This window comes from Gadus chalcogrammus, chromosome 7 (assembly GCF_026213295.1).
Source record: "Gadus chalcogrammus isolate NIFS_2021 chromosome 7, NIFS_Gcha_1.0, whole genome shotgun sequence".
Taxonomy (NCBI): domain Eukaryota; kingdom Metazoa; phylum Chordata; class Actinopteri; order Gadiformes; family Gadidae; genus Gadus; species Gadus chalcogrammus.
The window spans coordinates 22,362,776-22,374,775 of record NC_079418.1 but is presented as its reverse complement, the minus strand read 5'-3'; the positions used below and the strand labels follow the sequence as shown (position 1 = coordinate 22,374,775).

Genomic DNA, 12,000 nt, shown 5'->3' with positions numbered 1-12,000 from the left:
AGTATTTCAATGATAAACAGCTTCAGAGCTCCCTGCACATTCTGCATGTTTTAAGTATTCATCAATATCTTTCTCACTTGAACTTCAAAATAAAGGCGTCAAAAACTGCTATTGAGATGTGAGCTTTTTTTAATACACCACCCCGGCAGTGCTATTATGCTATACTGTATGTTTCAATTTAATGTTGGGATGTTCCTGGCAGGGGGATCATTATTATAACGCGTTGTGATCTCCGTGAAAGTATTTTACACAGCCTCTGAAAAACAATGTATTACTTTGCAACCGCAAATGTTTTTGCTTTTTAATGATAAATCATGCTCCAAACTTTGTTCAAATAAATAATAATAATAGTCGTAGATAATGGATTTGTAAGATGTCGGAAAATGACAAATCATTTTCGATTTCACTATTTTTGTCATTTATGAATTCCCTCACAAGTTCTCGTTTCCTCTGATACACATTTGCGGCCCTACTACACAGTAGACCAAGCAGATGCTTGTGGAGGATAGAATCCTTAACATCATCTTCATTCATTTATTAATTAACATTCGACAGTGTAGGAGGGCGACCTTCGAACTGCAGATTTGAGAAGGATTTCCACACCATGGCAGTGGGTGAGCGGATGGAGGATCTAGACTCGTCCTGAGAGGCAAGGGGGAGATAGAGCACCACGGGTAGCCAGACCACTTAACATGTTGCACCTGCACCCAATTAGCCATCGTTAAAGGGTTTCCTGGCATTACAGAGGGCAGGCCTGCAGAGTGACATAGCCCACTCTTCAGTCACACACCGGTGATATTTGAATGAATTGTGGGGTCGCAGGTGTCCTTTGTGTGGTTGTGAGTGTGTGCGCTCCAATGAAGGCCAGTGGGCCGACATGGAGCTGCCGCTGTGTGTTCACCTGGTACGGGGACACGGTGTGATCAATGGATAAGGATCCAACAGGGCTATACACAGAAACATATTGGAATGTAATCTCAAACACACATCAGTCACTCACACAGATACGCAGCCGCCGCTGAGGTCAGGGAAGAGTGGGCGAGGAAATCGATGTTTCTTTGTCCCTTTAGTAACTCACAACTAATAACTATCTACTGCCTTTTTCATGCATTTCTTTATCTTGAGATATTGATATCGGTGCTTTATTAATACTGAGTAGATTATTAATATAAATATATATATATATATATATATATATATATATATATATATATATATAGATTTATAAATGGCAAGAGGACTGAATCTTTTTTATTTTTATTTTACTGCTTGTAATAAATTATCTTCACTCAACAAAAGCCAAGACGATCTCCATTTTCCAAGGGGGTCCGGATTTTCTGGCCACATATTGGATGAGTTCATGACTCATGATCAAACCAGTGTTGGCACTCGGTCAGGTATCCCTGTGTGAGTGTATTAATGGCATGGCAGCAGCAAAGTCACACTTGGTAACATTTCATATTTTTCTTGAGCCAAACGGTAATCAGGACCAAATCCAATGATACTTTGCTTTTCTATCCTCACTGCTCAACAACGAATGAAACCAACAGCATTTCGAATGTTCTCCACAAAAAACTAACTAAAAAACTATATTTCCCTTCTCTTTCTCCCCCACTCTTCTCTCACAGTACCGCCAAAGATCATCAACCTGTCCAGAGACCTTGTGGTAAACGAAGGCTCCAATGTCACCCTGATGTGCCAAGCCAGCGGGAAACCGGAGCCCTCAATAAGCTGGAAACTAATCTCTCCTTCAGGTAATCTATGCGCCCCGAACCCCATCACTCACTGCCACGTCTGCCTTTGACCTGTTGTGTTCTCATCCCCTCCTCTCATATCAAATTCCCTTATTTGAAGCTGCATTCATTAATTCACGTCTGATCTAGAGGACGAGAAGTAAAACTCCCAGCCCGTACCGGCGGTGCTGCGTCTTCATTCCCATATACTTGTTCTTCCAACATAGATATCACATGGCAATGAACCACACCATATATGTATAGTGTAGGCTAGAGATCCTGTAAAGTTCTCACTTCGTGACACAAAAATAGAGTGCAACAGCTTGCAGGTGACTCAGGGATGACACTTTAGCTTGGTATCGACAGAGAATTAAAAGCGAAGAGGTTCAATTAGAGCACTATTTACACCAGAGGGGGATTAGTCCAGCTGGTATTCATTCGTCCCTCTAGTCCTCTCCCTCAAATGTCGCTACTTTGCCCCTCTCTCTCTCGTGCTGTCGAGCGAGCCGTCTATAACATCGAATGAGACCCGCTGAATTATCCACTCAACCTTTCGCGTGTAATTACCTGTTTCCCAATCACCATTACGCCGTAACGGAACAAAGGACGCCAAACTAACCACATTGTAACCAAACTAATTCCACCGGGTAACTAGACGGGTCGTTAATGTTGTTGACGCTCAGAATGAATGGCAGGAGCGCGGAGGTTAGCGGCGGGGCTATTGTGCACCGGGGCCCGCTGGCGACTCGCTGGCATTGTACATGACTCAACAGCGTTTGGCACGTTGCTCTTATCTCCTACGCACAAGCACGTAGAAGCCTAATGTGCGTTCTATTTTCACATCCCGAAGGTGTCCCCGCTTCCCTTTAATCAGTCGGTACGCCGGCATTGTGCACAGAGTCACATTTGAAGGCGAAGGGGGCCGCCTCACGCTTTAGTCTCTTTTATTCCCCGCGCCTTTGTCTCGTGACATGTATCTGGGGATTGAAATGTAAATATGACAGCGGTGTGACAGACCTGTCTTTTAAGGAGAACAAGGAGAGAGGGGGTAGCAATGGCTGCCCTGCCCGCCCCCCAGGAAGATGAGAGAGGGAGAGAGAGAGAGAGAGAGGTTTAGACTGGTTTATGCATGTTTCCTCGAGACAAGAGGTAAGCCAGTCAGGGACGATAAGTAGTGGACTGACACCAGGGAGTTCTCTATGCAGGATAGCTGACTAAAGGGCAGCCATGATGGGCCACAGGAGGCTGCAGAGACCAGCGGCTCCGCTGCATGTATAATATATAATCATATTAAATTGTATTATATTCCAAATTCTCTGCTTGGTGGAACCCGAACCATGGTTAATGTAGATTAAAGAGCATGTTCATGGCAATTGCTAAAATAATCTCATACCTCTGCTCTGCTGCCAGGGAAGAAATATGTGAGCGTGCTTCACTACCTAAACTCATACGAGAATAATGACACCGCACAGATTGTGAACAGACTGGGAGCAGTCACAGCGATCATTAAATCATCTCTGTGTGCACGCGGACCGTGACTTGTAAGGAACTTTCGCCACCCTGCGGATTGGTAACGGCTGGGGTTAGTCTCTTTGATCTGGAACCAGTGCTTTGATATTATCAGTTACAATGACATGAACAGAACAACGCCGATCTATAAATGTTACCTTAAAATGGGACGTGGTTGCTTTATATAACTCTTCTATACCATTATATGTATCTTCCATAACTCTATCTTATTCTTCTGTTAAGAATCAGGGTAACCTTCATTTGAAGCATCATATAATACAATATTTGAGAATACAGGGGAATAATGCAAGACTCAGGATGACAGTCTCTGCTCCCGCAATCTGTGTACTGTGGGACAGTATTTGACCTAAAGGTATTTACAATAGTCAGAATAATAGATACATTTCTGAGTTCTTCTTTTCAATTTAGTTTTTTTTTAGTTGTGCCTCAAGGACTTGGATTCCATTCTGAAAGCGTTGCCTCCAGAAGACAGGCAGAATACAGCGGAGAATCACAAACAAACTGCAACTATTCAGCCCACCTATAATGCCTGCAGACATACAAACAAGACAATCAAGGCTGAGCTCCGAGTGATTCCTTGACACGTACCCAAGAGGTGGGCATGTGTGCTTCTTGTCTCTTTCTATTGCACACTATGCTGAAAAGGAAACGGCCTCTATGGACGGACAGCATAGCAGTCTGTGAGCTGGAGTAGCCGGTTTCCACTGCTCTCCTCAGTGGAGCTGACTCAGCCCTAAAACGGCAGGAGGTACATATGGAGAGGCTCATGGTTGACTTAATAAGAAATGGGTCCATCCGATTACTTTTGTTTGATTTCAAATTAGAAGCATAATGTTGCTTGCTATGTAGCGACTCCAACATCTGGCTCCTATCAAATAGAGGGTTCTATATACCCTGTTTGCTTTGTTGTTTACCGAATGTAATGCTGATGTCCTCCCTGAAACCCTTCGCCAAAGCATCTGCTATTCTGTATAAGGGTTGAATTTTGGAGCGAAGATAGATGATCCAATGTTAGGTTAACCTGCAATGGGACATTAAAGATTGTCGGTTAACTATTCACAAAAGGGATTAGTGGTTAGAAAAATTAGTTGGGTGAAAAACCGAATAGGATGTTGAATATACTCAATAGATTCACACAACACAATACAATGTTGACGTGTATCAGCATTTACCATTATGCATCTGTGTTAGAATTGACATGAAGATGATTGGCTGGCAACTCAATGGCATTACGAGATGGTGATTCAGTAAGGCAAGGCAAGGCAACTTTATTTATATAGCACCAAACTGACTTTACTTATTGTATTGTTTACTGCCTATGTCCTTGGGCAACGACCCATGCGGAGCAGCAGCCACAGTGCCCTAGCATGTCCAATCGAGCAGCCAGACACCGGGTACAGCAGCACACTGATGGGAGGAATTCTTCCACTTGCGAGGACTGCTGAAATGCTTTCGGCAGACGCCAGGGCTTTATATGAAAATAATTTGATTTCTGACTGTAATAAGCGGGTGGACTAACATCATTCCTGCTTTATGGCGTTCGCTTTTTCTTTTTTTTTCGATCAGGCAGTTGAAGCATTGCAGGTGTATGATTGTCTGTGCAGGTTTGCGAGCGGCGTCGATTTAAAGTGCATTACCGGCGAGAGACGTTAAGGAGTCATCCTTTGTAGGAGAACAACCTTCTCAGTTGTCGAGCAGGGAGGAGAGCATGATAAGGGTACCACTGGATTGAAACCAGGTTAGCTTTATCAGTAAATAAATTAAAGTTAAAATAGGCTCCGCTGCGAAAGCACTCGAGTAAACGCCGTGTAAATCATCTCACCGTCACAAGACTCGATGCGTTTCTTTCTTTAGCTTCAGAAAACGAATACTGTGAGCTACAGCATTCTAACCCTGTCACTTGAAGGGTATTTGGATATGGCCATTGAAGAACAAAAAAAGCCCTTGATGATTTATTTATACTTTCTTCATGTATTCAGAATCGTATTATTGAATGGAACCAATATTTTAATATTTTCACTTTATTTTCCAAACATCGTCGAAAGAAATGACAATCCTTGAAGAGTTTGAAGGGGAAACTACAGTTTTCATTGTGGATGTGTGACTGTGACTTTCAAGGGCGATGGGTGTTTAAGTGTCATTGTTTTTTTTTTATGTACTCTGAGTTTATTTATTGAAGTTGTTAAAAATAAGCACATTGATGAAGACATTTTAAGCACATTGATGAAGAACGATGCATTCAAGGTTAGCGGGATTACTTTGTCAACCTCTCAAAAGTTGTGAGTGCTCGTATATTGGAATTATATAGCATGAAGAAGAGCAGCCAGGTTAGAATTTGGGACCTATTTGAATAATTGTGCCATCGCACTATGTTGTTATAGTACTTTAGTATACATATAATGATAGATAAATTAAAGGTCCCATGACATGCCACCAGGTGTGGTGTGATTAGCCGTTACAAGCCGTTTTGGAAATCTGCCCCTCATGACATCACAGGTGGGCGTGTCCCCCTAGATGTGTCATGGAAAGCACACATAATGGATGTAAGATGTCTATGTATCCCAAGACCCCAGGAACAGTGCATACTTCCGCAAACCACCAGTGCTCAGCGGCCAAGCCTGGTATTGCAGCTGTTGAAGCGGGCTGTGGTCGGGTCCCTCGATTCAAGGGGCCCAGAAGTAGATATCTCCGTTCACTCCAATACAAGTGGGGAACAGGAATGTGTCTCCGCAAAAAATGTCTGGATGTCAATCAAAGGCTCATAAATATCTTTATGTCATGTACTTAAAAAATGTAAGTTTTCTCTTTTCAAAGCGCCACCTCAAGCCGTTTTATGTTATTATTTTTTGCTGGAGAAGGAGGGGTGGGCAGCTGAAAGGATTCATAGTGAAACAAATGTTGTTGTTGTTGCCCGGCATTCGAGAGGGCCTAGTGCACGGCTCCGTTAACTTCTCGTGTCCGAGGTTTTTTCTTTTACTTAACATGAATGACGTTGATGGTTTTTAGGCACTGTGGTGACTTTTTATCACTAAAAGTGTTGCTCAATGACTCTCACATTCCTCTGCTCGCGATCATTGCGATTCACCATTTATTGATCAATTTATTCAAAAGATCCAAAGACAAAGAACGGGTGCATTACGGTATCATTTTTATAATATTGTTAATAGCCTAATAAACATTTCAGTTGTGTTAGTATTTAATTTTTCATTTGATTGTTGCGCTATGTATGACAGTTAACAATGTTGGTGTAGGCCTTTTACAAACATTTATGTGGGTAGGCTACTCCAACCTCGTTGCTGATCGATATGTAACCATTTATTTGTATATAAATTATTGATTGCATTTTTCGTAAATAGTTGGATCGAATCTGTTTCATACATTTTTTTCATACATACATTTACTATGTACTATTATATGTTATATGGAGCAATCTTTCATATTTATGAAGTTAACACTTCCATGGTCGGTAAACAATGCGACTGCGATCGCTCAGACCTCTCGCTTATGATGCTACAATGCTAACAATGCTAAAAAACAAGAATATTTCTGCATCCGGTACGTCATGAACTAGGGCGTGGCTAGGCTCCCATGATGCGGAAGCATATCTCTCCTTGATGTTGCCCTGCGCTATTGAGCAGTTATGATAGTAATGAACGGGCGCCATTTTGGAATCCGGTGTCCATTCTATAATATGTCCATGATCGATCCACACTTCGCGATTTGACCGTTTTGAGTACGGTACGCCATCCAGGTCCCTTCAGTACACTTATTTTCGCCCGATTTGAATTGGAACGCCCTACGTACTCAAACTAAGTCTAGTAAGTACGGATCGTATGGATATTGGAACACAGCACTAGTGTTCTTCTTGACTCATCGAGCAGTGTCTTTGTATTATTATGCATTCCATCGTGACGAACGTTGATGTGCTGACGAAAACACTTTACAGAAAAAAGTGTTGTCTTGTCCACCCGGTAGATTATTACCTACCGGATCCTAATTAGCCGCCAATTAGAGGCCTTCTAACGAAATAGAATACGCACGTGCCGCATGTGTAATGAACTGTTGGATGATTGTGTGTAGGAGTGTGTGGATGAACAGGGGAGAACAATTGCCGAAGACATCACAGTCACAGCCCGGGGCTCAGCCCCTCCATATCCACTGTGTAACCGGTTTAATTCTGCCTCATTAAATTAGAAGCAGTTGCATCTTCCATACGCCTTTTCATGTGTCGTCACGGCACCGCGTCACTCCAAAACACACAAGCCTGAAAGATCAGCATGATTCATTCAGGAATCAATCCACACTGATGTGCAGTCCTGAGGACACATGATCCGTTCAGAGAGAGAGAGAGAGAGAGAGAGAGAGAGAGAGAGAGAGAGAGAGAGCCTTCCAACAATTGAGTTTCTGCCCACTAATCAATGTGTAATCTATGCATCTTCATGACAGTCATTCTATTATAAGGCACCGTGTGGGTGGGAAACGATTTGCCACGTTTTACATATTGATGTACAAGCCTACCTTTAACACCCTATGTTGAAGAATATGTGAGGGTGTATCTGAGGGTCAACATGGCAAATTACAAAATTGCACACAACCATTGAATGTGTCGGCTTTTACTAATGCTCCCTTGGATATGTTCCAGGCACACAATAAAACGTGTGCCACGCCAACACATTCTGTGATGCGTGACACTGTGCAACAGAAAATATATATTTTTTCCCTCATTCCAATAATGAAAAATGCTAAATAGACAAATATCTTTATTCAGACGATAGTTTTAGACGTTGTGAGATCCAGTAAAATCGTCAGCGCCTGAGGCAGCCATGGTTATCTCCTCCTCTCTACAAAACCCAGTGGGCATGTTTAGTTCCCCCCCCCGCCATGTACAGCTGGGCTGCCGGCCCCCCCGGCACCGGCTGCTGTCCACACTGCAGCCGCAGATCAAGTGCAGCTAGGCCTGGGGGCCGTTCGCTGTGGACCCACTCATAGCATGCCTTCCTGGGGAAGGGGGAAAAATAAGGGCAAAGATTGTATAAATAAATAAATAGTGTGTATGTGTCTGTGCCCAAACATGCACATGTGAGTGTGTGTAAGCCTGCCTGCCTCTGTGTCTGTCTGTCTGTCTGTCTGTCTGTCTGTCTGTCTGTCTGTCTGTCTGTCTGTCTGTCTGTCTGTCTGTCTCGGTGTGTGTGTGTGGTTAGGGTTAGTGTGTGTGTGTGGGTTAGTGTGTGTGTTAGGGTTAGTGTGTGTGTGTGTGTGTGTGGGTTAGTGTGTGTGTGTGTGTGTGTGTGTGTGTGTGTGTGTGTGCGCACATGGTTGTGTGTGTGTGTGTGAGAGAGAGAGACACAGAGGGAGAGGATTGATGATATTTAAAGCTTAGCCTGAGCTCTGTAGACCTCACACGCACACACACACACACACACACACACACACACACACACACACACACACACACACACACACACACATTCCCTACCTTGATAGATGTCTTGGGGGGCCTAGCCGTGGATCAGGGGGATCATGGGTATTTCCAGCAGACCACCACACCACCTGACTGCAGAGCTTGCTGCCTCCAGGCCGCCAGCAGCCCAAATGAACAGCCGCATGATGGAGCTCAGCCCGCCAGCAAAAGAAGTTCCCCAAGTTAAATTGCTGTGATACGGCGTGGAAAATAGAGTGTCCGCACTTAGTGGTACTAAGTATTCCGAGCGGGTCTTTGTGTTAAACCTTGTCGACTCAGAGGCGTGTGGGGAAATATTGTGAGCAAAGAAACAGTGACAAACTTAATATTGTCCCGTTATCTTTAAACCTGTAATCCATAATTGATGTTGAGGATTATTTTGTGTCCCAATGCTGCTTTTGTTTTTGGTGTTGCTGAAGTGACTGGAACAAGTGGACAGCATAGTTTTATTGCGTCTGACGAGAAGTTATTTTTCTTTTTTTTCGCTGTCACCAAAAAAAAAAAAATAATGAACCGAAAGCTTAATCAAATGATACACCGCTTATAATTAACCAACGTTCATTTGCAGCTAGGTGTGCAGTCAAGGTACAACCAGTACATTCCGGTTACTTATGCACATGCTAATCGGCCTCAGAGCAGAATCAATGGGATATTTTTAGCATGTGCTTCACAGACCGTAGCATACATGTTCAGTATGCCTGAACATACACCACGTCGCTTCCTGGTTGCGTAATTGTAATAGACAAAGGGCGCATTGTGCTTAATTCACCTTCCTTACATTTGCCGCCGTGCTCAAACATAAAGGGATGCATGGCCTAACACATAGCAACGGTAGCAACGGTACTCACTGTCGCAACGCCGGCCAAATAAGCTCCAATATATGCTCTGCCGTTAATGGAGTTAAACCAAATAGTATGCTGTCACAACAGATAATCTAAGTGTGTGGCTGTTATATTAGGGGTAATAGCACCCCAAGCTATAGTGTGTGTATGCTGGCCTTTTTTTCCCCCTTCTTACCCTCCCTCCCTTCTTTAATGTTTGTTTTCTTCAAAGAGGACGATACATCAAAGCTAGCTTGGCACATTATAAAGTTCCATATGCCCAAGGCTTATAATCAGCGGGGAAAAAGGTATCTCCATATTTAAACCCTCACAGCATCTCCTCCTGGGCAAGCATAGTTTTGGGGAACGAAACACACTGCAACAAATCGATGCTGTTGTTGACGTCAACCCTGTGTGTGTGTGTGTGTGTGTGTATGTGTGTGTGTGTGTGTGTGTGTGTGTGTGTGTGTGTGTGTGTGTGTGTGTGTGTGTGTGTGTGATGTTTCTGTGATTGTTGCTTTCTTTTCGTCTTCTTCTTCCACCCTGGCACTATTCCTGTTTTGGTTCTGGGTCATGTCACTAGTTATAGGTGATTCATGCTGTTATCAACACCTGAACACTGGCTGAGTTCTCGCACCTTGCTGCATGGCGTTCCGGCCGATAACATCTGACAGCGTTACTCCACGAACATACTACTTTCAGGCCGCTCCGTCTCCACAAGAGGGACGCTACCTCCCGCCGTATCTCCTTACTTCTCGTTTCCCCTGCCCCACTAGAGATCACTTTCTCTCTCCCTTACCTACTCTCACCCTTTTTCTCTTTGTTGATCTCTCTCTCTCACTCTCTCTCTCACTCTCTCACTCACTCACTCACTCACTCACTCACTTTCGCCCCCCGCAGCCCTTGAATCCCACCCTGACTTTCACATAACTGCCGTGTGTCCCTCCCCTGTCCTTTATTTCTTGTTTAATCTAAATCCAGTCTCACAGCAGAGTCTCCGTCTCCTTCACACTAAATGCCCCTCCAGCCCTCAAGCATCCCTGTGCACTCTGCTAGTCCTCTTGTCATGTGCTTTTATTCCTACCGTATCCAGCTCTTCTTTGCCCACTATGCACGCACGCACGCACGCACATACAGACACACACTCTCCCAATTCATAAAATATATCCCCGTTTTGCTTGTCGTCCTTGAAAAACTCAAAAGCCAAAGTTGTCGCTTTTGAGGGACCCGCCGAGGGCAGTGAGGGGCCGAAACTCAGCCTCCTCATCCAAGATCCTCGTACCTTGGCATCGCTTTATTCTTTTTGACGCTCATCTCTCTCTCATCCCTCTCTCTCTCTTACTCTCACATCCATTTCTTTATCCCAACCGTTGTTCTCTCTCGCTCTCGCTCTCACTCTCTCTCTCTCTCTCTCTCTCTCTCTCTCTCTCTCTCTCTCTCTCTCTCTCTCTCTCTCTCTCTCTCTCTCTCTCTCTCTCTCTCGCTCTTGCTCTCTCGCTCTTGCTCTCTCACTCTCCTGCTCTCTTTCTCTCTCTCATCCATCTCTTTTTCCCTTTCTCTCGTCCAGGTCTCTTTCCCTTTCTAAACCTCTCGCTCTCTCGCGTTCTCGCTCTCTCGCTCTCTCGCTCTCTCACTCTCTCGCTCTCTCTCTCTCTCTCTCTCTCTGGATTTGCCTCGGCTATGTCTCTCGGACGGTGGTGACACAAGGCCATTGCTGGTAGAAAAAAGTGCAGAGACAGTGTTTTTTTACAATGACTTTCATCCCCACAATAGCAGCAGCAGTCTACTTTCATGAGAGGCATGAAGCGAGAAAGACCTTGATTCTCTACAAGGCTGCACTCTATTCATTGCTGGAACTCGGGACAAATCGGATAATGTCCAGTGATAAAACACTGGACATTATCAAACTGGTCGTTGTATTGAAGCTCCCTATTTGTATTCTTACAATTGTACAAAGTGGAAAATAAATGCTATGATCAACCCCGGATAAGAGATCACACCTTCATTCCATCGGAAATTGATACTGGTAGTGCTATCGTCTCGGAATTGTAGGACCAAATTAAATTGCTTCCAGGACTTAGGGTCTTTCTTTTGTGTCAAGAATTCTAATTGTATGACTGAATTCAATTCGATTTAAACCATTTGTGTGGAATCCAGTATGGGGAAATCAGATTGATTAGAAGTGGCAAGACCTGCTGGCCAGTTGGGTTGTGGTGACCGACTATGCATCATCTGATCACGATGGTGATGAGGAATCAGGGATCTCCTAGCCAGGGAACTAGACGAATATCTCACATGACATACAATGAGTGTACGTGTGCCCCATGATTGCGGCATGGAGGCATTTTCAGAAACAAAACAAAGATGGCTGTAGCTGATGTCTCACATGTTTCTTGCTTTGAGGGGTTGTAGGACTGTCCGAATGCGCCTTTTGGATAAAGCCTCTTGAAAATCG

General features: G+C 44.0%; 1 protein-coding gene across 4 annotated transcripts in view; it reads left to right on the top strand.

Annotated features, from left to right (window-relative positions):
- Positions 1 to 12,000, top strand: part of ntm (neurotrimin) — a 336,788-nt gene that overhangs the window by 310,398 nt on the left and 14,390 nt on the right. For all 4 annotated transcript variants that reach the window (XM_056593493.1, XM_056593492.1, XM_056593491.1 and 1 more), the window contains one exon: positions 1,629 to 1,754. In XM_056593493.1, coding sequence (XP_056449468.1) covers positions 1,629 to 1,754 — 126 coding nt within the window. The remainder of the gene's footprint in view (positions 1 to 1,628; positions 1,755 to 12,000) is intronic.